The sequence below is a fragment of the Antechinus flavipes genome, chromosome 5, assembly GCF_016432865.1.
Source record: "Antechinus flavipes isolate AdamAnt ecotype Samford, QLD, Australia chromosome 5, AdamAnt_v2, whole genome shotgun sequence".
NCBI lineage: Eukaryota > Metazoa > Chordata > Mammalia > Dasyuromorphia > Dasyuridae > Antechinus > Antechinus flavipes.
In genome coordinates this window covers 113,754,676-113,779,530 of record NC_067402.1, presented here as the reverse complement: position 1 = coordinate 113,779,530, position 24,855 = coordinate 113,754,676, and the positions used below count along the sequence as shown (strand labels likewise).

Below are 24,855 nucleotides of genomic sequence, written 5' to 3'. Positions count from 1 at the left end.
AATGTTGTCAATCTTCCTCTTCTTCTCTCCCTCCAAAGTTTCTAATGTGTTTGTTGCTACATGCTATTGCATGTGAATTTAGGATGTGTAGAAGAGAAGGGAATTCAGTATAATTGATCTTTCCTTCTACCTAGAGAGACTTTTCTATCCCTACTATTTTGACAGTTCATTCTCCTTAAAACACAGATGCAACAGTTATTCAAATAAAAGATACTGATTTTTTTTAGGAAAATAGATATTTTGTTAGGGATGGTCCCATCCTTGCTTTCACTTGCTAGCAGCAGGGTAACTGGTCAAAGATACCTTTTCCATCTTTTTACATATCTTGGTACTTTTAGTTTCTGTAAAGTAACTATATTTTAATAGGGAAGGAGATAATACCAACAGATTGGAACTTCTACCATGGTCTCTTTGTAATCTTATCCTTGGACGTGGCAGAAGTCAGAAATGACCAAGGGAAAAATGAGATCTCATTAGCCAAGTCTCTTCCTTCCCACTTAAAAACAAAATCAAGGAGAATGAAGTTTTATAGTACAAAGTTTTAGTTCATTAACAGTTCCCATAATGTAAAAACAAGAGAGGAGAGGTGTAAGATTGGAGATAGATTTGGATTGACTTCTACTGGCTTCCCAGCGTAGTTCTGCAGGTAACCTGGATGAGCCTTTCCATCTCAAAGGAAAGTATCCCATGGATCTCTAATGCAGCCAAATGTTAAATCAAGTAGAATGCATCTGTCAGCAGCCAGCAGGGGAAGGAGCAAAGAAATAGACAGCGAGGAGGAGGAAGTAGACCATTACCAGCACAGTACCTTAGGAAGGAGAGGGAGGGACAAATCTGAGCTCATAGTTCAGCAACCTGAGAGCAGACTCGGAACTTTTAATAACTTTTGCTAATAGCCATTTCAAATCACTTTTTCTCTTCCCTTCGAAATTAGAGACTAGTTAAAAGCTTAGTTTTAAGTAGAACTACTTACCATATCTCTTCAATACTGCCTGCTTCTCTCCACCACAAGTGAACAATCAATGCAAGAGCCCCCCCTACCAGGTTACTTAGGATATCATGCATCTTTTCTACCTGAGGTTTGAGCTAGCACCTAGAATTAAATGGGGAATTTGGAGTACTTGGAAAGAAGTTCTGATAGCCAGGCTATTTTTTTTTCCCTTTCCTCCTTTCCCTTCAAACCTACCTCGAAAATAGTCACACTTGCCATCCATGAAGATATAATTCATAAGAATGACACTGAACATGCTGGCATAGACATGGAGGTCACTGAAGAACAGCATGAATCCTGTTGGCTGAAGGGAGTAACTGGAGTCATTAAATTTTGGCATGGAGGTTGGAAGGCTTTAGGACCTCAGGGAGTCCCTTTTAAAAAATCTAATTCTTTTCACCCCCAAATCCAGTGTTCTATTATATCCCTTTTAAATCATCTCAGCCATTACATTGTATCCTTATAGAACAAAATTTTGTAAGTGGAGGAAGAGGCCAGCACATTGAGTTATTTGGGCCTCTCCCAATCCAAGAGAGGTCTCCAGTAATCTGGGGGGACACCTATCTATGCCTTCTGACAGCTTTCTTGAGTGAACATGTATATCTGAAAACGACTAAGGTAACTATAAAATATAAGCAAGGTTTGTATGAATGTCCATGAAAGGAAGTGTCCTGTCTCCCAGGGGAGGTCCATTGGATTCCTGAGAGCAGGAAACACCTTGAGAAAGTGCACTAGGTGCCCTCTTAAATGTGAGGAAGTCAGTGATCCCCTGAAAATTATTTTCACTCCCACTATAACTTACATAGAAGATGGAAAACAGCACCAGGATGGGTATCTGCAGCATACAGACTTGTACTGCAATGCAGCTGCCGATCTCAATGCTAAAGAAGTGAAAAGGGAAGGCTGGTTATCAGTGGCAGAGGTTTTGAGGCACCTGTAGAGTGGGGAGAGGATGAGGTGGTGAAAGAGGAAGCTGGGCCCCAAATGCAAGTACAGTCAGGACCCCATACAGCCTTAAGACTGGCCCCAAATTCTAGGCCCAGAGGCTCAATGGAGCATTCACACTTGGATTTTCTGGCACTTCATTTACAGTATCATTAGACCAGTCTTTTCCCAGCCCTTACTGCTACAAAACTAACTTCTTCCAGAACTATTTGGGAAACATGATCCCATGCTTAACTTGTATTTAAGGGCTTTCTTTTTCCTATCCTCTGAAGACAGTATCTACCTTCTGGGGACAGCTCAAATATTTCTTGAATTCCACCCTAGCTGTAATACATGTCTTTCTGAAATAGCTGTGACCCCTTCGTGTAACCTTTGGTTATCCCCAGAATACTTGGAATCATAGTGCTAGGAAAGACTTTAGAAATGATCCATTATAATGTTATTTTATATAAGAAAACAAACTTGTTTAGACAGGTTAAGTATCTTGCCCTAGATGGCACAAGTAGGTAATGGCAGAGCAAGCATTAAAACCCAGATCTTTACTCATCAATTCATACTGCTTACTCAGAGAGAACCACCCCTCTCATTTCCATCTGCCTCTTCCCCTGGCTAACCTAGCTTCCCTACTCTTTATCCAATTTATAACAATAACCAATTTGTAATAAAGCTATTTTGGAGATATTTCCTACCACATTTCACTTACAATAACAAGGCTTTTTCCTGCTAACTTCAAGCTGAAAATTTAATTGCAGTGTTGCCAGTGTTGATCATTAGATCTCTGAGGAAGGACTAGGGAAATATATTCTACAGGAAGCCTCCAAGAGAATGTGGTTGGGGTGGGAAGCGGGCTGTCACCAGGAGTCTGACACCACCTTCAGATTGTCCCATCCCTCCACCCCTGCAGAGGTAGCATCTCACCTGAGACTCAGGTGATTCTGCAAGGCAAACTGAATCCCATTGACAATCTCTGGCAATTCAGGCACCATGGCGAGCACAGTCACTCCTATAAAATACTGGGAGAAGAAAAAGAAAATCACTTGGACCTCAACTTCTGCTAAGCCCCTATATAACCTCAAAAGGCACCAAAAAAGAATTTTCCATCTAAGAAAAGCCCTCTAAAAAGGAGCCCAGCATAAGCATCGGGATTAGAACAACAAGTTAGAACTCGGTCAGGGGCAGATTGTTCCTGTAGTTCTCTTGGACCAAGGCAACAAGGCCCAGATGTTACCCATTTAGAGCAGAGAAAACCCCTGTGAGAACCATTAGGACAGTTAGGAGCCCTAGGGTACAAGGGACGAAGGAGAGGGGGAAGCAGATGCCCCAAAACAGCTCTGGCTGAGCTTAGCAAGGGTGGGAATATGATGGGGATTGTCCTTGTGCAAGCCATTTTATGAGAGTGGACACTAAATAGGTGGAGGGCCCCTGAGTTGGTGAAATGAGCGGGCTGGGCCACCCCACTCCCTTGAGAGAAAAGGGAACCAAGGTCAGAGAGGACCCCAAGTCAGGATTAGGAAGGGATCTCTGCCTTAGCCCAGTAGTTTTTTCCTTAATCAAGCTCTCCCTCCAACACTGGACACCTAAATGGGGCCCTGCCTCTAGTAGAGATGGTGCCTCACCTGGGACACGGTGGAGCTCTTCAGAATGGGACTGATGTGCTCTGTGGCCAGGTCAGCACAGGCAGACATGCAGAAGGTGGACAGCAGCAGCAAGAGCAGCGTGCGCCACCGTGGCCAGGCAACCACAGCGCCGCGATGGGGCCCGGGCCCTGGCAGCAGGGGGGCGAAGGAGGGAGAAGTCAGAAGCGAACCCCTGCTTTTTTCCTTCCTTCGACCTCGTGGACCTTGTATGCTGCTTCAAGATTGGGGATTGGGGGCATGGCGAACCCAACTCCTGCTTGAATGATTTAGTTCCAAGGGCCTAGGAGCCCCCTCAAGTTCTGCCCAACCCCCATGGCTCCCCTTTCCTAACCAAGAAACTTGGTTAATTGCTGTGCAGGGGGGTGGGACAGGGCAGCCCAGAGGAAGGCCACTCACAGGGGCCACGGTTGCTGTGGAGGACGTAGCTAGGAGAGCGGGTCTTCAGGATGAAGAGGAGGCCCACGAGGTAGGTGGCGGGGAGCAGGAGGCACACCGTGTACACCAACGGCCTGCAACGCAATGCCGCCATGATGGGGGAGAAGGCTGCGGCCCCAGCCAGGGAGGGGACAGGCCGAGAATGAGCAGCCACGGCAGAAAGGGGCAGTTAAGCGGTGGGGAAGGTGCAGTTAACTTCCTTTGCAATGAGTCACTTTCCAACTCTCAGAAGCCCTCCCTGTCCCACCTATGCGGACCACAAAGGATGAAGGGGGATGAGAGAGTCATAGGTTAAAATACCCTTCAGTTCCCCTCATTTCAAAGATCAAACTGAGGGATCAGGCCCAGAGAGAGAAGACAAAAATTCCATGGCATGCTACAGAACTAGGATTCAAACCCAGCGCCTCTTCCACACACCAGGCATCCACTTTGCACACATAAGCTTGGGTTGTGGAAGGGAATTGCTCAAAGTCACAAGGCTAGCCCTTTTGAGGAAATTCCAAACATTTGGGTCAAACAGGTGAGAAATGGGCAAAGTGGTCAGATCCTGGTTCTGAAGGATACCCAGTGGTTCCCCTCAGGTCATAAGGTCCTACTTACTGGACATGATTGTAGTAGAGAGTTCCATTGTTCTCCATCTGAAAGGCATTAGTCAGGTGGGCAGGGATTAGGAGCTATCCTATCACTTCCATGTTATGCCTTATATATAGCCTCCCAGAATCCAAAACAAAAAATTAAAAAGTCCTAGTTAAGTGACCATGATATATTTGAATCTGATCACAGTAATGGAGGAATCAGTTTTATATATTACTTAGAAAGTTTCCTTTCTGCCAAGCCTCCATTTGTCCCAGTCCACATAAGAGATGTCTGCCTTTGTGTGTGTGTACATACAAAAAAGGATATAGAAAGGACTGTAGTCTAATATCTGAGTTTATTGACTTGTAAACCTCAGAAAAGGAGGTGGTATAATTAGGATTCTGGGGCTAGCATGCATTTAGGGTTAGGATTATATTTGGTACTTCATGAGGTTGCCTATTCTGGGCAGTCGGGCAGGGCAAGGCATTCTACCTACCAAGTCAGGCCGGCAGCTGTGGCACAGATAGCTCCCCGAGGGGTCCTGGGTAATATTCTGGCACTCCCTGCAGATCAGTCTCCCATAAACCTTGGAGAAAAGTGTGGGGGCAAACACACCTGCCACAGCCAGGAAATTAGTGTCAGGTCCCATGGATACCTAGGATTCTGAGATCTCACTCTTCTGGTCCTTATACTTGCTGACACTCAAGTCTTGGAGGTTCAGAACAGGTTCTCCAGACATCTCCTGAGTCAAGCAAATGTGTCCCAAAGTCATGGTGGCCCTCCAGTTTAACAAACCAGCTATCTCCCAAAGAGCAAAGTACTAAGCAAAAAGGGCTTAACACATCAAGACCTAGAATATCTCAAGGAACAAAAACATTGTTTCTTAGGCTAATTCTTAGGCTAAGAATAAGTAAAAGCAAGATGTAGGAATTGGAGTTAAGGGAAACCTGCTATTGAACCCATTTGGATTGTCAGTTGCAGGCTTCCTCTCTGGGAAAGTCTGAGCAGCCTTGGAGCTTCCTACACCAACAGGAGAGACGAGAGGGCAACAGTAGAAAAGAGCCCCAAACATACAATAAAAAGACGCGGATTTGGGTCTCCTTTGCCCCGTTTCTGCTATGGCACTCAGAGCATCGCTATCTTTGGACTTCACCTTCCTCATCTGTAAAAGGGGAGTGTCTGAGGAGCTAGACAAGAGCAGGGCTTCTTAAACTTTGTCCATTAACAGCCCCTTTTTGTCTCAAACTTTTTATATGACCCTGTGTATAAAGATATATAAAATACATGTACACATCAAACATTAGCTGTTAAGTCATAATTTTGTGACCCTCCATACATTCAGTTGTGAGACACCATAGGGGACGTGAACTACATTTTACAAAGTTGGAGACTAGACTTGTGAAGTTCCTTCTAGCTCCAAGGTTCTTCCCTTAGTCACCATTAAATTAGGAAGAAATGGAATCAAAGCAGAGAGAACACAGGCAGGTTTTACTTCCAAGCCCTTGGAAAAAGATTTCTTCAGCTTTGCTGTAAATGCCTTTTAAGTAAGTACCTTCTTTTGTTCAGTAATTTTTCAGTCATGTCCAACTCTGTTATCCCAATGGGGGTTTTCTTGACAAAAGTTTTGGAGTGGGTTGGCCATTTCTTTTTCCAGTTCACTTTACAAATGAAGAAAGTGAAGCAAAAGGGGTGAAGTGACTTGCCCAGATCACACAGCTAGGAAGTGTCTGAGGCTGGGTTTGAACTCGGGAAAGTGAATTTTCCTGACTCCAGGCCTGGTGCTCCATCCCCTGCACATCCTAGCTGTCCCAAAGCACCCTCACCCTGATTGAATGTTTCCTGCCGCCACCTCCAATCTGGAGTGCTAATACTTTGTTACCTGAATCAGGTAAGGGCATCCCAACACTGCCACCTTGGGCCCACACCACACCTCTGGCTTACCTCCCACAGAGAGGAAGAGCAGGGCAGAGCTGACCCCTGCTGACTGGTGGTTAAGCTTCTGTTCAGGGTGGTGCATTCCCCCAATCACCATGCAGAGACCCTGGAAACATTGGGATCATCAGATCAGAGTTTAGGTTAGAAGGAGCTTGAGGGAATCCTTCATCCAACCCAGTTTTCTCTCTTCAGAAGAAAACCTGAGGCCCAAGGGCACACACAGGTCTAAGGAGAAGTGGCCTTTGAACTTTGATCCACTGATTTGTTATCTTAGGCTCTTTCCACTAGAAAAGTTTTCATTCAAATGTTTTCTCCTCCCCTCTGCACCTCCTTTCCTCCTTGCTGTGGACTATCTTGCTGTACAAAAGGAGGAAAGTTCCAGGGGGCCTTCTTTCCTTCTCCCTCCTCCAACACAATAAATTGGCAAGCACTAAGTTAAGCATCTGTTCTGTCCAAGTAGTCACCAAGGCCTAGAGTGCACTTCTTTGCCTTTTGATGGACTGGACTTCACGGTATCCTATTGTCTAGCATGGAGCCCCACATGTAGGTGCCTATCACTTATTGAATATCTATTCTACGATGCAGGTATTCCTGTTTTAGCACTATAAAGGTCAATAGCATAGAATTATTTCCTCTAAAGCAATTACAGGTGGAAAATTCGTTAATCCACGGATGAATGGTGATTCTGTAAAAATGGAGGGCCAGTTCAGCTGGAATCAAGTAAAACATTTCTTACTCTATGTCTACTCCGTGACAGGGACTAGGCCATCCCTATCTTACATTCTTTGGTAGGACACAGTATGTGATACTTTGATAAGTAAAAAGATGCTTTGAGGAGGGAAGAGCAAACAGAAAAGGCTAAAAGGTGATATTTGAGTTGAGCTACAAAGGAGGCTTCTGGATTCAGAGAGCCTGGTATATAGTAAGCACTTAAATTTTTTTTTGTAAAGTTATTAATGATTTATTAAAAAAATTTTAAGTAATACTTTTTAATTTTCAAAATATGAAAAAATAGTTTTCAACATTCAGCCTTGCAAAACCTTGAAGCACTTAAATTCTTGATTGATGGGATAATTTAAAAGCAAACATAGGGAGGAAACATAGTTCCCCCAAGTATGGGGAACAGAAAGAAAGCCAGTACTAGAATACATTGTATGTGAAAACTAGAATACATTGTATGTGAAAACATAATGGGCTGAGGAGTTTGTACATGATCTTAGAAATAACAGGGAGTCTCTGAAGCCTCTTAAGTAGAAGAGGGACACAATCAGACCCGTGTCCCTCTTCTAAAAGATTCTTTTAGAACATCTCATGGATTGTAAAGGGAGGAAACTAGAAATGTAGACACACTAATCAGATCTTTAAGAAGCCCAGGCTCTTCCAAGGATAGCTTGCCCTGTACTAGCTCCAACCAGGATTGGGAACATCTTGGGATACACGTTCATCAAGCCTTGCCTCGGGGTCAAACTGTTGATAATTCACAAAGAATATGAGGAGTTGTATGTAGCTGCTCCACTATGGTCTGTTTTCCACTGAAGGAGGGAGATCAGAGAAAGAAAGATCTGTATATCAGGAGGATGAGAATTTGGGCCCAAGCAGCTACACGAGTGCCACAAGCAGAGTCTGATTTCTCCTAATGACTCCAGGGTCTGGCAGACACACAGGCACTCCCAAAAGGCAGTAAGCAGGAGAAGATTCTGCATCAACAATGGGGAGCCAATGAACAATATGGAGCACAGGAGAGAACTGCTTTAGGAAAGCCCATCTAATGATGGGATAAGAGAGAAGAATAGTACAGAGGACGGAGGTGGAAAGTCCACTGGATTTTGAGTCCAAGGTTGTGTGTTCCCAGACTCAACTCTGACACTATCTGTGAGGTTTTGGTTAGGTCTTCTAGTGCCCTGGACCTTAGTTTCCTCACCTGTGAAATGGTGGTATTCAATTAGATGGATTCTGAGCCTTTTCTATCCTAAATCTGTGATCCTGTCAGTAAAAGTGTGAACCAGGGTGATATCCCATGGAGCAGGAGTGCCTAATTCAAATAGAAACAGATCCTTCTTGTTGTATTCTAAAAATTTTTTTATTAAGCATTTTAATCTGGCTTAAGCTGCTGTGGTGTTTTGCTGAGACTTTTGACAAGTTGGACACTGTCACAGAGAAGGGATGGACAAGAGAAATAGAACTGAAGAATTGACAGGATTCCCATGCTAACTGAATGTGGATTTGGATAATATTAAGGAAGACCCAAAGCTGATAGGTTGAGCTTGGAGGACAGAAACAGAATCTGCAATTAAAAGACTCCTTATAGCACGACTAGTTCAAACCAAATGTGAACAAGACTCTTCCTACTTATTATGTCATCCCAATATGTGGCTATTCAGCCTTGGTTTGAGGCTTCCAGAAAGAGGAAACCCATAAGTTCACAAAGTTTCACTTTGGCCCATGAGAAAAAATATTTGATCTGCATTTTTTCCCCTAAGACTTAGAAAATATTTCATTGAAATTACAGCCTATTTCTCATTGCTGCCTTTGTATTCCCAATGTCTGGCATATTGTCAATACCTATTAAAGTGAATTCAGTTACATCTCCTTTCTGAACTCCAGACCTATATCTATAATGGGCTAAAGAAAATTCTCACTTTGCTATATTATTGGCAAGAGTCAAATTTAACATGTCCCACCCTGAGCTCATCATCTCACTTCCTAAACCTTCTCTCCTTTTTGACCAAGTTTTCTGCCCCCCCCCCCTTACCCATAGACACTATGTTTACTAACTTTGGCATGATGGTTGACTTCTCTTCCTCACCTCTCCAACTGGATACTGAGCCGTACTGATTGATTATATTCCCACAACACACTGTTGCTTCCCTAGTACAATGCCCCATTTCCTCCCACCTGGATTGGTGGAATCACTTCCTTTCCTGCTTTCTCCCTTTGAAGTCACAGAGCTGCTAGAATAATCTACTAGCTTTATTCCTATTGCTTATCAGATTTATTGATACCCAGAATTCTTCACTGGCTTCCTATTACCCTTCATGATTTAGCAGCAGATTTCCCATACTACCCGCTCTGTGGATTCAGTGCTTTGGCCAAATTAGACTACTCTTCCTTCCTGTCAAATATCATTTTCCTCCAAATGTGCTTAAATTTCTACTTTCGGGACAGTTTTTTCTCATATTCTTTCCTAATGCTTGGAATATTCTTCTGCCCTTCCCCACCTCTTCTTTGTGTAATTCCTACCCAGACTTAAAATCAGTGACATCAAAACTCAAACAAAATCAGATCTTTGCAGGCCACATATTAACTTAAAAGTCCCCAAATTATCACTATCTATGTTGTATTACACTCTTATTTATTTTGTTAAATATTCCCAATTGCACTTTTTAAATCTGGTTTGGTCCATACTATTGAATCACTGTGTATACACTGTGAGTATGACAGTTCTGCTTTAAACTGCAACTCAGATGTCATCTTTTGCCAGAAATCTGACTCATATTCACCCCCTTGGGGCTCACACAAGTGTAATGGACAATATTACGTAAAATATATTAGAGAAATAGAAAACAAAAAACTCTTGGTACTTTATCACTCCAGGCTTCTGAGTGCAAGGATTCCTATTCCCCATACTTTGTACACACTTAACAAATGTCTACTGTTGTTTAGAGAACTGACTCCATGGGAATGAGTCTGATCTTTTGAGACAGAATGTATTGAGAAGATAGGATTACAAAGGAAAGAACTTGTCATGCAGCTGTGTTAACAAATGCAACTTTTAGCACCTGCCACTTCACTAGAGGTAAGCCCAATTTAAAAATATCATGCACAAAATAGGAATTTCTTCAAATCAGAGAAAGCAAATTCATCATCAGGTCATAGCTTGACCTCTTCCATCACTTCTGGGAACACTGCTAGAGAGATTTTTAATATGGATGATTGCCAGAAGAGGATTCCAAGTTTTAGAAAAGGTCTCATGGCAACCTTCCTTTAAATCAATGAATAAAACATTTATTGTACAATTTCTGGGAATATAAATAGCAAAGACAGACAATACATGCTCTAAATTCATCTTTTTTGTGTCAAAGACCTCCTTACCTTGGTAGTCTGGCAATGCTTTATAGACCTCAGAACCATGCTTTTTTAAATATATAAAACAGAATACATAGGATTACAAAAAGGACTAGTAAACAAAATATTAATCAAGAAAAAGCTCACAGACCTAGTTCAGAATCCCAGTAATTCTCAAGTGTTCCATTTCTGTGGAGTTCTCTCCTGAAGCAAAAGACCCATGTAGACTACCTCTTCTCACCTGCTTTCATCACCAGTGAATTGAACAGAAGCATCCTGAGTTATCAGGATTACTGAGACCTCCAGTCAGACTTTGGGGTGGAGGTGGGGGGACGGGGTGGGAAGGTAGGCCAGAGGCTATCCACCTGGATCATGGCAGAGGTTCAATGACACAGGCTCCCTTTTAAAATACAATCTTTCATGTCTGCACATGACAAAAAGAGCAGAGGGTCACAGTCAGCGGGGGATCTCTGGGTAAGGTATAAGATTCAGAGCCCAGAGGGAACCTGCTGACAATGTCTGGTTCAGCTGCCCAGCTCCCCTAAGGGCTCTAGGTCTTCCTGAGAAGTCAGGGACTAGTAACAACCTATGTTGAGATTAAGGCAGAGTGATACCAGGTGGCAAACTACATACAATAGCAAGTTGTTCATGTGGTCCCAGGTGCACAGTGTTGTTTTTGTTACATTATAAAAAGGGGATGGCCCTTGAAATAAACGGACTCCATTTTTTCCATCATCCTCAGGAGTCCCGCCTCATCTCTTCACTAGGAAGATATATTTTAATCACTTCAACTGGGAGAGGCTCCAGAAAGCAGGACTCAATAACAAATTGGTAGTTTTCAAGACTTTGAGGAGGATCGGGGGTGGGGCAGTGGGATGGGGGATGCAGACATGGCTGCCTGTTGCCTTTCATAGGAGCAGAGTGAAGGCGAGTTCTGCAGGGTCTGGGGGCCAGAGGAAGAACGAGGGGGCTTTAGAATTCAGAGCTCTGAATGTTCCGAGTGGGGTGAGCAGGGGGCCTTCGTTTTCTTAGGACACCCTGCGGCACTTTGCGCCCTGGAGGGGCTCACTCGGTTTTCCAAAAGCATGAATGATTACCGGCTGATTTTAATGAGAGGCTTCTGGGTCCAGGGAAGGAGGGCTGACTTGGGGATTAGAGGACCAAGTTCTCCATCCTGTGTGTCCTGCTTATTATCTGTGAGACCGTAGGGTTGGCCCAAAGCCTACCTGGGCCTCGGCTCCCTCACCGGAAAAATGAGGCAAGTGGATTCTAAGTCTGCTCAGGCCCTGTCCAGCTCCAGAAATAGCAGGCCATGGGCCTGCTTTGGAGATGGGATATGGAGAGGGAAGGGATGACTGAAAATGGAGAAGCCACAATTAGTCTCAGATTTTGAGGCCTTTGCGGGGCCATGGAAACGTTTGCCCAGGCCAAATGAGAACTCCCGATCTGATCTATGCTTTTCCCGGGCTCCCAGAGCCCTCCACATTTGGTTCTGAAGAGCAAGGAAACATCTTAGCCGGACTCACCGGGACCAGAAGGATGCAGCCCAGCACGGTCCCCGTCAGAGCAGACTTCACCACCTCCTCATAGCATCTGTTCCCCTCCTGGGCCCCCTTCATCAGGGCAGTGATATAAAGCGTCAGTTCGATGATGGAGCCAAATGTGGCATTCACCACAGCGCCCACGGCAAAAGAGCTCTGAGCCGAAATGCTGGGAACCAAGACAAAAACGGGGCTGGAGGCTGCCGTCCCTTGTGGCCTCGCCCGGGACCTCCCAGAAGCTCCGTAGCACAGAAACTGGGCACAGGCTGCAGAGGTCAGGACGGTCAGCGCCGAGCACACGGCTGTGCTGGGGTCACTGCAAGACACTTGGATATTTCTGGGTCATTTAATGTTCATCAAAGGACCAGAGTCTCCAAGTTGAGGAGGACCCCAGACATGAATCAATCCTTGCTGGTGCATAAATTGCCACAATACCTCAACTAAGTCATTCAGCCTCAATTTGGTCACTGTACTAAAGTAGAAAGAGCGCTCACTCTGGAGTCAGAGAACCCGGATTCAGATCCCACACTACCTGTGTAATCTTGATCTGCAAAAAGAGGGGCCTGCCCTAGGCTCCAGAACTAGGAACTATGGTAACAGAACTTGTTACTGTCAGGGAAGCCGGCTCCATTTGAAAGCGGAAGCCTTTGAGCTGCTCTGTCAATTCCGATTGCTTACAGTTAAGGTGTGCCCAGCCCTTTCCTGAGGCTCACACCAACCTAGATCAAAAATCAATAAACATAATTAACTTCCTCTTAAAAATGGGGAAAAAACCTGACTTAGGATCGCACAGATACCAAGGTTGAATTCAAAGCTATATCCTTTGAATCCAAGACCACTCAGGGTGCATGGAGGAAGCCAGAGCCGCTGTGGCTGTGGAGTCATTTCAGTCCTGGCTCTCCAGGACCCATTTGGAGTTTTTTTTGGCAAAGATACTGTGGTTTGTCATTTCTTTCTCCAGCTCATTTTACAGATGGGGAAACTGAGGCAGACAGAGAGGTCACACAGCTAGTAGTGTCCGAGGCCAGAGTGGGACCCGGATGAGTCTTCTGCCTCCAGGCCCAGCGCCTGATGCCCACACCAGAGCGAGGTCCCTGTGTCTCTGGGTTCTAGGCCCAGCACTTCCAACTGTCCTGGTGCCTCTGCAAAAAGCAGAGGGAGACCCAAGTGGCTGCTGGGACCCTCACTCACTCACCTGGCGATAGCTGTTCCGGTGAAGTAAGAGAGCAGCATGATGGAGAGGAGGGAGAGGCTGAACTTGGCCAGAGAGCTCGTGTACTGGTTCTGGCTGTCCACGTAGCCCAAGATCAGGGTCACGAGTACCAGCGGCAGGAGGTCTGAGACAGCAGTTAAGGAAGAGGACTCCCCGCTCGGGTCTCTATGCAGATGTTTGGAGGGGGGCATTCCCCGGCAGAACCAGCCGAGTTATTCACAGGGGGTCGGGGCCCTGCCTCTGGCTCCATCCACCAGCAGCAGCAGCTGGCCTTCTCCCCCTGCCTCCCCATACTTCACCCTCCCCCACTGGCCACTGCCCAGCCTTGGCTCTAAACTCCGACACCTCCACTGGAGGCGTGAGCCCCTCGATTTCAGGATTATCTTCTCTTTGCCAAATACCGTCAGGCAAGCCACGCTGCTTACTTATTTTTGCCAGAAGCCATCGTAAAACTACGGGTAAAACAAGGATTATTCAAGGTCACAGTTAAAGTGACCTTCTCATGACAATAGTCAGCGTTTTCAGAGGTGCTTCCATAAAGGGAGTCAGACCACCCCAAGACTAAGATGATGCTTCAGAAGCTGGGGCAGAGATTATAAAATGTGCACATGCATTCAGGACTTAGCTTGGATGAATGACGGTTACATTTCTGGCAAGAGCCCTGGTCCTACGCAGGCTAGAATTATCTCTTGGGCTATCAGAATCCGGTACCAGCTGGCATTCCGCCCTCAACTGTCCTTATACCAGCCTTCATAAAGACTTGTCTGAACTTGGGGAAGCTTAAAGAACGCTCCTGCACCCACTCGTAATCACCTAGCACCGAGGTGCAGCTGCAGCGGCCGCCGCGTTTACGCCGGATGTGCCTTCAGGAAGGGCTGCCCTGTCCTCAGGGCTTTGTGGGGCACAGCAGCCCTTGCTGGTTCTCAAACAGGATGTGCCTTTATTGACGGCGAATATTATGAAGACTCCCCCCACCCCGGCTCTCCCCTTCGTCTCCGACTAGTGGCCCAGACCCCCCAACCCTGGCTAAGCCTCCGAGAAGCTGCTTCAGCTCCTGGCGGGCCCGGGCAGGCCCAGGAGAGCGCCACTGCCAAAGGCCTGCCCCTTCCCGGCTGGGGCTGAGCCTTCGGCCTTCCTTTTCCTGGGCCCAGATTCAGTCCGTCCGTTCCCACTATTCCCAGCCACGGCTCGCTACGGACGAAGGGCCTTTGTGGAGGCCTCTGAGAGGACAGAAGGATACTGAGGGCAAAGATGTGCACGCCGGCCAAGGTGTGCTTGTAGTAACAGGAGCTAGCTGCACGGCGGCAGCGCAGGAGCGTGGCAGCGTCCCTGGGTGTCTCTGGCTAAAGCAGGGGTGGGAAGCAGGATGGAAGAAGACTTTCAGAAGGGCAAGTTTCTTCTGAAGAACTGTTTATATCAAACCTATTTTTTCTGACATCCACCCCATCTGTCCCTCCTACAGTCCTCTGGAGTACAAAGAGTTGGTTATGTGGGCTCTGGTCTTGGACCCTTCCCTGGTTCACTGAACGCCAGGGGTATGTCCCTTCCCTACTCCTACCCCAAGTTTCCTTTTGCACAAACTGAGAGAGCCCTAGAAAGAGGGAGGGAATAGGAATGCAGAGGAAAGTCAATATAAAGCTGTATTTTCCTGTGGTCCAAAAAAGCAGCATTATTATTGTGAGGGTGACAGAAATGGGCAGAAGAGACCAGAGCTGGACTTGGGTTGCCTGGAGCCTTTGGGATTTGACTACCATTTCCTACTATTAACAGTTCTATGAAAATAAAATGGCCTTTGAGATTCATCAGAATATTTGAGCTTTAAGTCCCAAAGATCTGACAGGACATTTCTGGCATCTCTTAAACTAAGAGGAGGCTTCTGGGGGAAAGAGTTTCCAGGTATATGTTTGCCCTTCCACTTACAGACAACCTGGGTCTAGGGTCACATTGTCCACTAATGAGCTGCAGGACTCTAGCTAAATCACTTTAACCTCCCTCTCTAGGCACTGACTCCCTTTCATCTGTAAAATGGGGAATGGATCTACAAAGCCCCTTCAACTCTCACTGCCTTTATCCTAGGATCCCTACCACCAGGGCTTGGGTTGGGTGGTGGTGGTTCAATAACAATTGAAACTCAAACTTTCCTCTGCCTTCAACAAGCTGCAATTTCAGATCTTGGCTCTATTTGGCTTTAGCCCAGCATCAGCCGAAGGCAGAAGGAAGGAAGAGGCAAGGCTAGAGACTACAAGGAAAACTCATACTGCGCACTTCAGACTCTATAAATTGATTTTTCTCAGTTTCCAAGATTTCCTTAACTATCTTGTAAGGTAGATAAAACAGATACCCATTTTTACAGATCAGGAAACTGAGCCTCAGAAAAATTGACCAATGTTGTGCAATTGGAAAATAGAATAGGTGGATAGAAGACCAGACTTGGAACCGGAGATCCTGGATTCAAATACTGGCTCTGCTGATTATTTGTGAGCTTGGGAGAGACACGAATCTTCTCTAGAACCTCAGTTTTCTCATCTATAAAATCTATGATTCTTAGAGAAGGGATGTGAATCAAGATTTTTCTGATTTCTAATTGTTTTTCCCTCCTTCCCATCTTGCTTTAAGGACTGAATGATGTAGTCTGAGCGGATGTTCCTCACTTGCCTATACCCAACCTGCCCATGGACACTGGTCTTCTAATCCCAAGTCCATGAGAGCTACGAGAGGTCACTCACCCATGACATGTGTGGCCCTCTCCCCCTCCATCAAAGACTCCTCACCTTTATTGCCTGCACATGCACCTGCTCTGGGTCTTCCAGGAGGATTCTGGCTACCATTCTGGCATTCATCTTGGCAATTGGAATAATGAACACTAGGAACCAGGAAAAGCAGCAGATGAGGCTGTGGATGACCACCAGCACAGGGTAGCCCAGGAAAAGCCAGATGTAAGTGCTGACTCGGTACTAGCAAGAGAAGACCAAGAAGGAAATGACCTCTTTGTACTGTTACATCCCATGCCCACAACTTATACGGGGGACTCTGAAGCTCTTTGGTTCTGTCCTCACAGATGAGGGTCTTCATGAAGAAAAAAGCAAAGATTCTAAGTCACAGCATTTTGAAACAGCTTATAGTACTTGGGTATCTTATTCTGTTGATAATATTTACTTTGCTCCCGTTTTGTGATTGATGGAAAAAATTGGAGGCAGTAAAAGAGACCAACTCAATACAAAAACACACAGCTCAAAAAATATGTTGGTATGAAAGGCACAAGAGGAGGTCCCTGATTTCTGCACCTCAAATATCAGGGATGAAAAGAGAAGGGAAGGGGGAGCGTAAGAACAACAGGCTTACCCAATGACTGTATTTTGGGTGGTTTGAGTATGCTTTCTGAGTCCTGAGTGGCCCATCAAGGTGGCTGAGAAGTGGGGTGGTCTCTGGTTCAGAGAAGAAGTCACAGTCACTAGCATCCTTGCACAACCTAAGGGAAAAATGTTCCTGGAAGAAGGAAGAAGGAAGTCAGGAGGAATATAAAAGCAAAAAACGGGAGGCCAAGAGCACTTCCAGATACAGCCAAAGTACATGGACATGATTTTTCTGATTTCTAATTGATTGTCCTTCCCTCCACAGCCCACTGACCACTGACCTTTAGAAAGAAGCAGTATCTGTGTATGGGAAAATATTTATGCCTACAAGGAACAAGCATCAGAGGCCCCATGGCCTTCATGTGTGCAGATGCAAGCCCTCAAGAAGAAATCATGGAGAAGGAATCGGAAACCCTTACATAGTCCCACTGAGGAAAGGAAGAGGAAGGTGTGTTTTGCTTACAAAGACTAATTTTCTAAACATCCTTGTCTCCTAAGGTAGGATTTTTCTCTGTCTCACACTCTTTTCCCCTCTGCCCCCCACTCTTCCCCAAACCACTATGTTGCCTGAGTCTCCCTCTGGCCACCTCAGCTCCCTACCCCACCTTTCCCTTCTGTACCTTCTGGATCACTTTATCAAATGGCCAGAGCAAGTATCCAGCGAGTTGCCAGCATAGTTTCCCTGTAGGGGAAAGGACCCAGTGAGCTCTAAAAAGGCCTTCCTTTCCAAAAGATGGACAGAGAAAGGTATCTGAGCTAAGGCTTTATGGCCACTTCTCACAGTACAGGGGAAGGAGCTCTTGTTCAGGTGTGGGTATGGGTTCAGGTTCGGGTATGGATTACATCAGATGATTTCTGTGGCTCTGTGAGCCACAAGGGAAAAGGGGGCTATGATGAGATCAGGTTGGGCAGAGGAGAACTGCAGCACAAGGACCACAGATCTCACAGTTCTGCCAAGCCATTGTTTCAACCCAGAAAAAGAAATCATTCAGGAGGCAGATAACAGTGGGAATAAGCATGGATGGTCCCTGAGAATTCTATCATGGGCCTGGGTCTCCTTTAGTCAGTCTATTGTTTCCTTCTGGAAATGAAAAGTGACTCCTATGGAGGGCATTTAAGTTTGTGAAATAGCACACAACAGTCTTGTATAGGAGGATGGGGCAGATGATACCATCATTTCCATTTTACAGGCAAGAAAATGGAGGCTCTGAGGGAAATGATAACAAGTTATGGGAATTAGGACTGGATCCCAGGCCCCCGACCCAATCCTTCCCACTCTCCATGCACTAAATTACTGCAAAGATGACAAGTCTGAATCCAGAGGTGGCCCGACCCTGTGGGAAGACCAACCATAAGGAGTGGCCAGGATGGTGAGGAACATCAGCCCAGACAGGAGGAGGTAGACCAGGGAGAGCCACCAGCCAAAGAGCAGCACGTAGAAGACATTCCCCCAGATCACGGTGGAGCCTGAAGACAAACTGCCCCATGAGTCCCCATGGCTGAGGAAGCCTCCCACCCCCCATTTTGGTGCCCCTGACTCCCCCAAGGCTAACGGGTGAAAGGTGGCTTACCAGGGGGCCTGGTGACGATCTCGGAGAGGTCTGACCAGGGCTCAGCAGTCACGTGGCTCTTCCACTTCTTGAAACCAAACTTTCAGGCATAAAAATAGGAGGAGAGAAAGCATACAGAGCCCCCTCCCAAACCTAGGCTCTTGCAATTTTGCTCAATCCCTTCTTAGTAAAGGGAGGCAATGTGTAAAGGCGCAGAGCTAGGTCACATCAGAGCAAAACCCCATCTGGGACTTGGGACCACCTTAACCACTTTTAACATTTTATTTTTTTAAGTGAAGAGATTTATTACCTTACTAAGGAATCTGCTCCTATTGATAGCAAATGCAGTTTTCTGGTTTTTTAATAGTATTTTATTTTTTCTGTTAAAAAAATACAAGTAAAGACAAATTTTAATATTCATTTGAAAATTTCAAGCTTCAGATTTTCACTCCTCTATCACCCCCTTCCTAAAATGGTAAGCAATTGGATATAAAAACAATTTTTTCCCCTAGAAGTACAATCAGGTTAAACTGAATGTGGAGTGAAGACCACTCACTAGAGAAGGGTGCTCAACAAACAAGGCAACATGGTGCCTTAGGAAAGAGCACCCTGAGGGAGGGTTGGCTGCAAGGGTTCTGCTTCGGTGGCTGCTCGACTTGTACAGTTGGAGTCAGACCCATAAACCACAGATTCTGCTCCCTCCCCAAGGTCACTGTTCAGCCTCTTTAGTCCCAGAAAATCAATCAGCAAAGACATACTAAGCCCCCTCTCTGCATCAGGCGCAGGTCCTGGGAGACAAACGCACAGTGTGGAGCAGCATCTGAGCCCAAGACGTGTGGTACTCACACAAGTATGGGGACGCAAGCAAGGCACGTGGGGAAGCCAGGGAAGACTTCACATGGGGGGCAGGAGGCGGGAGGTGCCTGAAGCTGGGTTGTGAAGGAAACTTGGCGGTTCCAGTGGTGATGGAGGGAGTATATCCCAAACACATGAGAGAAAGCGGGGAAAAGCAGCCCACAATTTGGTGTGACTGGTGCCAGTGCTGAGAAGGCCAGGCTGGAGTCGGCAAACCGCATCCTCCTGAATCCAAACCCAGTCTCAGACACTTACTAGCTGCATGTCCCTGGCCAAGTCACTTCACCCTGTCTGCCTCAGTTTCCCCATCTTCTCAAATGAGCCGGAGAAAGAAATGGTGAATCACTTTCTTTGACAAGAAAACCCCACAAAAGGTCATGAAGAGTCAGATGACGACTGGAACCTCATGGAAGTTGAAGTGGATACCAAGGGAAGGTTTAGAGCGAAAAGGGTCCAGAACAAGGCTTTGGGGGGCAGTTGTGGTTACAGGGCATAGGATGGACAGCAGCCCTGCCAAGGAGACTCTGAAGGAATGATTGGGGAGGAGAAGCCCGAAAGGAAGACATTGTAAAAGCTCAGGAAATCAGAAATGTACTGAAGCAGGGTCTGTGCTGGGAAGGGGGACCGAGAAAAGGTCACTAGGAAGTCCAGAGACAGGCTTCCAAGGCTGAGAAGAGAGAGAGTTGTTGAGGCACACAGCATTGTTGTAGAGTTTGGCTGAAGTAAGAGGAAAAAAATGAGGGGAACGGTGTGAGGGGAGGGGTCCTTGTGAGGCTGGGGCATAAGCTTACTGGCAGTGATGAAGGGACCCATAGGGATGACTGCCCAACACCTGTAGCAGGTGCTGTGCTGAGCACTTCCCAATTAGTGTTCCCTCAGCTCCTCAGGACCTCCCGGGAGGCGGTCCTGTTGCTGTTGTCATTTTATGAGGAAACTGAGGCAGACTAAGTGACTTGCCCAAGACTACATAGTCTCTGAGTTGGGATATTAGAGAGAAAGAGAGATTAGACACAGAAGGATAAAGGGAGGGACTGTCGAAAGATAGGAGTGATTATGGGGGTGATCTGCTGGAGAGGATGAGACCAAGGGCTGTAGGGAGAGTATAAACTTGGGGAGAATTGTCATTTCTTCAACAGAGACGATTTTAAAAAATCAAAGGATAAGGAATGGATGATATAAATGGGGGACAGAAACAGCTCATGGCAACTTATTTCCTTAGTAAGGTGTGAGATTTGGGAAGCTTAAGGAAAATAGACCATATGGAAGAAAGGTAATTGGGGGAGTGGGGCTAGAGGCTAGGGAAGGGGGAAATCTTGGGTACAAGGTGGACCTGAAGCTGAATTTTGAGGGAAACTAAGGATTCTCTGAAGAAGTGGAATGCATTCCTAGCATGGGGGACAGTCTGCAAATGCAGGGGCAGCAGTCCTTTCCCTACTACCCTTCCCCCTTCACACCCCCCCCCCCCCCACGCCTTCAATTGCAAAGATTATGCTGTTAGATTTCTGTCTGTTGCTGTTTCTTCCCTAGGGAGGAAGGCCTAGACTTCCATTCTGAGTTCACTCAGCTCAGATGCAATTTCTGCCAGGGCTTGATTTGTACATTCAAAACCCATCCAAAGAGCACACAGAGCTGCTACCAGTGCTGAAGCCCAAAGGAGGCAGGGACAGTTTCTCCTACCGCAACTGCTAATATTCAGAGAGTCCATTTAATGCTTATAGGACACTTTATAGTCATCATCTCTTTTGAGCTACACATGAAGCTTCTGGGGGGAAAAGTATTAGAGGGGACAGGGCTATAGTTCTTGGGAAGCAGCTAAATGGCACAAGACTTAGAAAGTGGGACCTGATATCACTTAGTCCTGAGTGTAGATCTACCCTTATACATTTACTGTGTAGTTCTGTGCAAGTCATGTCACCTTTCTGTGCCCTAGTTTCCTTCTCTGTAAAATGAGTTATTAAGACCTACCTTCAAATATATTTAAATTCATTGTCCATGTATAGTTTATATCAGATTGCTTGCTGCCTTGGGGAGAGGAGAGGGAAAGGAAGGGAAGGAGGAAAAAATCTGAGAATCAGTATCTTACAAAAATAAACGTTGAAATCCTCAGGATAATACATCATGACCAAGTAGGATTTACACCAGGAATGCAGAGCTGGTTCAATAGTAGGAAAATTTATTAGCATAATTGAATATATCAATAACCAAACTAACAAAAATCATATGATTATATGCAGATATAATAGATGCAGAAAAAGCATTTGCCAAAATCCAACAACCATTCCTATTAAAAACACTAGAGAGTATAGGAATAAATGGAATTTTCCTTAAAATGATCAATAGCATCTATTTAAAGCCATCAGCAAGCATCAGATGTAATGGGGACAAACTAGAACCATTACTAATAAAACCAGGGTTTCTGAAATAAGGTTGCCTACTATCACCATTACTATTATTGAATTAAATTGAATTGAATTGAATATTGAATTAGGAATGTTAACTTTGGCAATAAGAGAAGAAAAAGAGATTCAAGTAATTTGAGTAGGTAATGAGGTAACCAAATGATCACTCTTTACAGATGATATGATGTTATACTTAAGGAATCCTAGAGAATCAACTAAAAAACTACTAGAAACAATTTACAACTTTAGCAAAGCTGCAGGATACAAAATAAATCCACATAAATCATCAGCATTTGTATATATTACTAACAAAGTCCAGCAGCAAGAAATACAAAGAGAAATTCCATTTAAAATAACTGTAGATAATATAAAATATTTGGGACCTGCCAAGCCAAAGTCAGAAACTATATGAACTACAAACCACTTTTCACACAATAAAGTCAGATCTAATCTCTTAGAAAACTATCAAGTGCTCATGGGTAGGTTAAGCTAATATAATAATAACAATACTACCTAAATTAATCTACTTATTTAGTGCCAGACCAATCAAATTCCCAAGAAATTACAGAGCTAGAAAAAATAATAAAATTCATCTGGAAGAACAAAAGGTCAATAATTTCAAGGGAATTAATGAAAAAAATGCAAATGAAAGTGATCTAGCTGTACCAGGCCTAAAACTATATTAAAAATCAGTGGTCATCAAAACCCTTTGGTACTGGCTAAGAAATGATCAGGAGGATGATTTCAGAGAGGCCTGGAGGGACTTACATGAACTGATGCTAAGTGAAATGAGTAGAACCAGAATATTGTACATGGCAACAATAAGATTATTAAATGATCATCTTTGGTGACCAAAGGTCTTTTCAGCAATGAGATGATTCAGGCCAGTTCCAATGATCTTGTGATGGAAGAGAACCATCTGCACCCAGAGAGAGGACTGTAGGAAATAAATGTGCATCACAACTTAGCATTTTCATCTTTTGGTTGTTGTTTGCTTGTTTGTTTTTTCCCCCTTTATTTCTCTTTTCCTTTTTGATCTGATTTTTCTTTTCTTTTTTTTTTTTCTTGAACAAAAGGCATTTACTAAGATGGCATTGTAACAAAAGTAGCTAAAAAACATGCAATCTTCTATGAATATGTGGAGCATCTGTGAGAAGAGTGGATACAAACTTGAAATGAGCATAAAATGGAGCACATATGAAGGCAACTCAGTCTTTAATACAGCAGGATCCTAAGGTCCTTCCTGGATTTTGTAAAGTCCTTTCCTGAGGATTTGATCCTCAATTACCAGGGCTAGTTCTCCCTTGAATTTATATTTATCTCTTTTCCGATTGGAATTATAATTCTTGAAGCTGCTTCTGGTCTCCAGTGTCTCTTTGTGTCTTTGTCAGTGTGAAGAGTGGATCTCTATTTCTTTAACTTTTATTCTCTTATTCCCTAATTCTATCAAATTTATCAGAGCATGGAGAGAAAAATCCCCAATCCCCAAGACACAGAGGTTATACTCTACAAAGATGCTTCTAGTCTTTTAAAGATTATCTGTGCAGGTGGTCAATTGTTTTCTAGCTAATAGCCATAATTCCATTTAATTCAGTCAAGGAATTTGTTCACTCTTCATAAGTGGAAGTTTTTAAAGTTAGTCAACATCTCATTATCAGTCTCTTACTTTCTGTGATTAGATCCTGGGCTTCTTGGGTTTCCCGGTCAGGGGGTTTTGGTAAAAGACCAACTCTCCAATGAAAAGAATGCTTGAGCCAACTTAGAACAGCTGAAGCCATGTAAAACCCATCCATCCTGCTCTCATCTCTGCTGATCTCCAATCTCACATCTCCAGTCCCCTTTCAGACAGGTCCAACTGGATGTCTAGTACACATCTCCCCTCCCCCCTACACATCTTAAACTCAACACACCTGTTATCTTTACCCCAACCTCTTTGGCCTTCCTAACTTCCCTGTTACTGCTGAGCACATCACCAGGTTTACAACCTAGGGGGCAATTCTCGACCCTTCCTATGTCTCACCTTCCTCCCTCCAGAGCCAATCTTTTTGTCTGGACCTGTTAATTTTAGCTTTGTGAGAGTTCTTCAGTACATCCCCTTCTCTCCCCTAACTTTGCTACCACTCTGATACAGCTCTCATCATCTTATGATTGGATTGCTGCAATAACTTGCTGATAGTTCTGCCTGCCTCAAGTCTTTTTTTTTAAAATTTTTATTTAATAATTACTTTATATTGACACTCGTTTCTGTTCCGATTTTTTTTTTCCCTCCCTCCCTCCACCCCCTCCCCTAGATGGCAAGCAGTCCTTTATATGTTGGATATGTTGCAGTATATCCTAGATACAATATATGTTTGCAGATGATCTGATTTTTCTTGTGCAGCATGATAAATGTGAAATACATATATAAGAACTGCCCATGTTTAACATATTGGATTACTTGCTGTCTAGGGGAGGGGGTAGAGGGAAAGGAGGGAGAAAAACTTGTAACAGGATTTTGCAAGGGTGAATGTTGAAAACTATCTTTGCATGTATTTTCAAAATTAAAAAAAAATTAAAATGAATATTGAACACTATCTTTACATGTAATTAGAAAAATAAAATACTATTTAAAAAAAGGGCGGGGGCAGAGGAACCTATCTTCCAGGATTGTGAGGGTCAAACACATTTAAAAATCTCTGCAGACTTTAAAGCACTATGTAAAAGTTGCTATTATTATCCCTAGTCTCTGAGGTGTTTACTTACTAGATTTGACATAAGAGAATAATTTGGGGAGAAGAAAGGGATGATTTTTGCCTCCTCCCCCTTCCTCAACAAGCAAAAACTCATAATAGACACTGCTGCTGTCTGGCAGGCAAGTCAATTATCTGAAATTCCACCCAGAGCTGGCGGAGAATATCTATTGACACAGCCTGCGTCCAGAAGAAGAGAGCTCTCTTTGGCTAAGCCCGTCTCACCCTTTCCAGGTCACGATGAGCTTCAGCTGAAGGTGAAGCGGGAGATTCTCGGGCTGTGCTGCCAAGCAGGAGAGAGGAGCCCCGCGAGCTTTCCCGTTATTGGATCGGGGAAGGACCGCCGCCCGTTCTCAGCAGCAAGAGCCCGGGAGACTCACCTTGTAGTTACCGGATAACGAGTCGGCCTCTACCCTATGCTCTGCCAGGGTACTCGTTTTGACCAGGCGGCTGACCGACGCCCGGCTCTGGTCCAATGGGTGATGGAGGCAGCCAGGTGTGGACGGCTCTGGGAAGGACAGGAGTGTGAAAGGCACCAGCCAGCTTCCGGTCCGCCCGTCCCAGCTACTCCGCCTTCCCAGACAAGACTTTAAGGACAAGTCTCCCAGGTGGGCATGGCGCGTATGGGCAT

General features: G+C 44.9%; 1 protein-coding gene across 1 annotated transcript; it reads right to left on the bottom strand.

Moving 5' to 3' along the window:
* Window positions 1-524: 524 nt before the first annotated feature.
* LOC127538616 (uncharacterized) lies at window positions 525-24,855 on the bottom strand. The gene is made up of 19 exons (XM_051962405.1): window positions 24,846-24,855; window positions 24,605-24,732; window positions 18,263-18,341; window positions 18,042-18,158; window positions 17,312-17,373; window positions 16,681-16,824; window positions 16,110-16,292; window positions 14,579-14,681; window positions 13,321-13,462; window positions 12,111-12,294; window positions 6,526-6,625; window positions 5,081-5,199; window positions 4,609-4,646; window positions 3,970-4,082; window positions 3,553-3,701; window positions 2,855-2,949; window positions 1,794-1,872; window positions 1,187-1,295; window positions 525-808 (listed from the first exon to the last, which is right to left on the bottom strand). The coding sequence occupies exons 1-19, from the start codon at window positions 24,853-24,855 to the stop codon at window positions 735-737; spliced, it is 2,028 nt and encodes a 675-aa protein (XP_051818365.1). The 3' UTR covers window positions 525-734.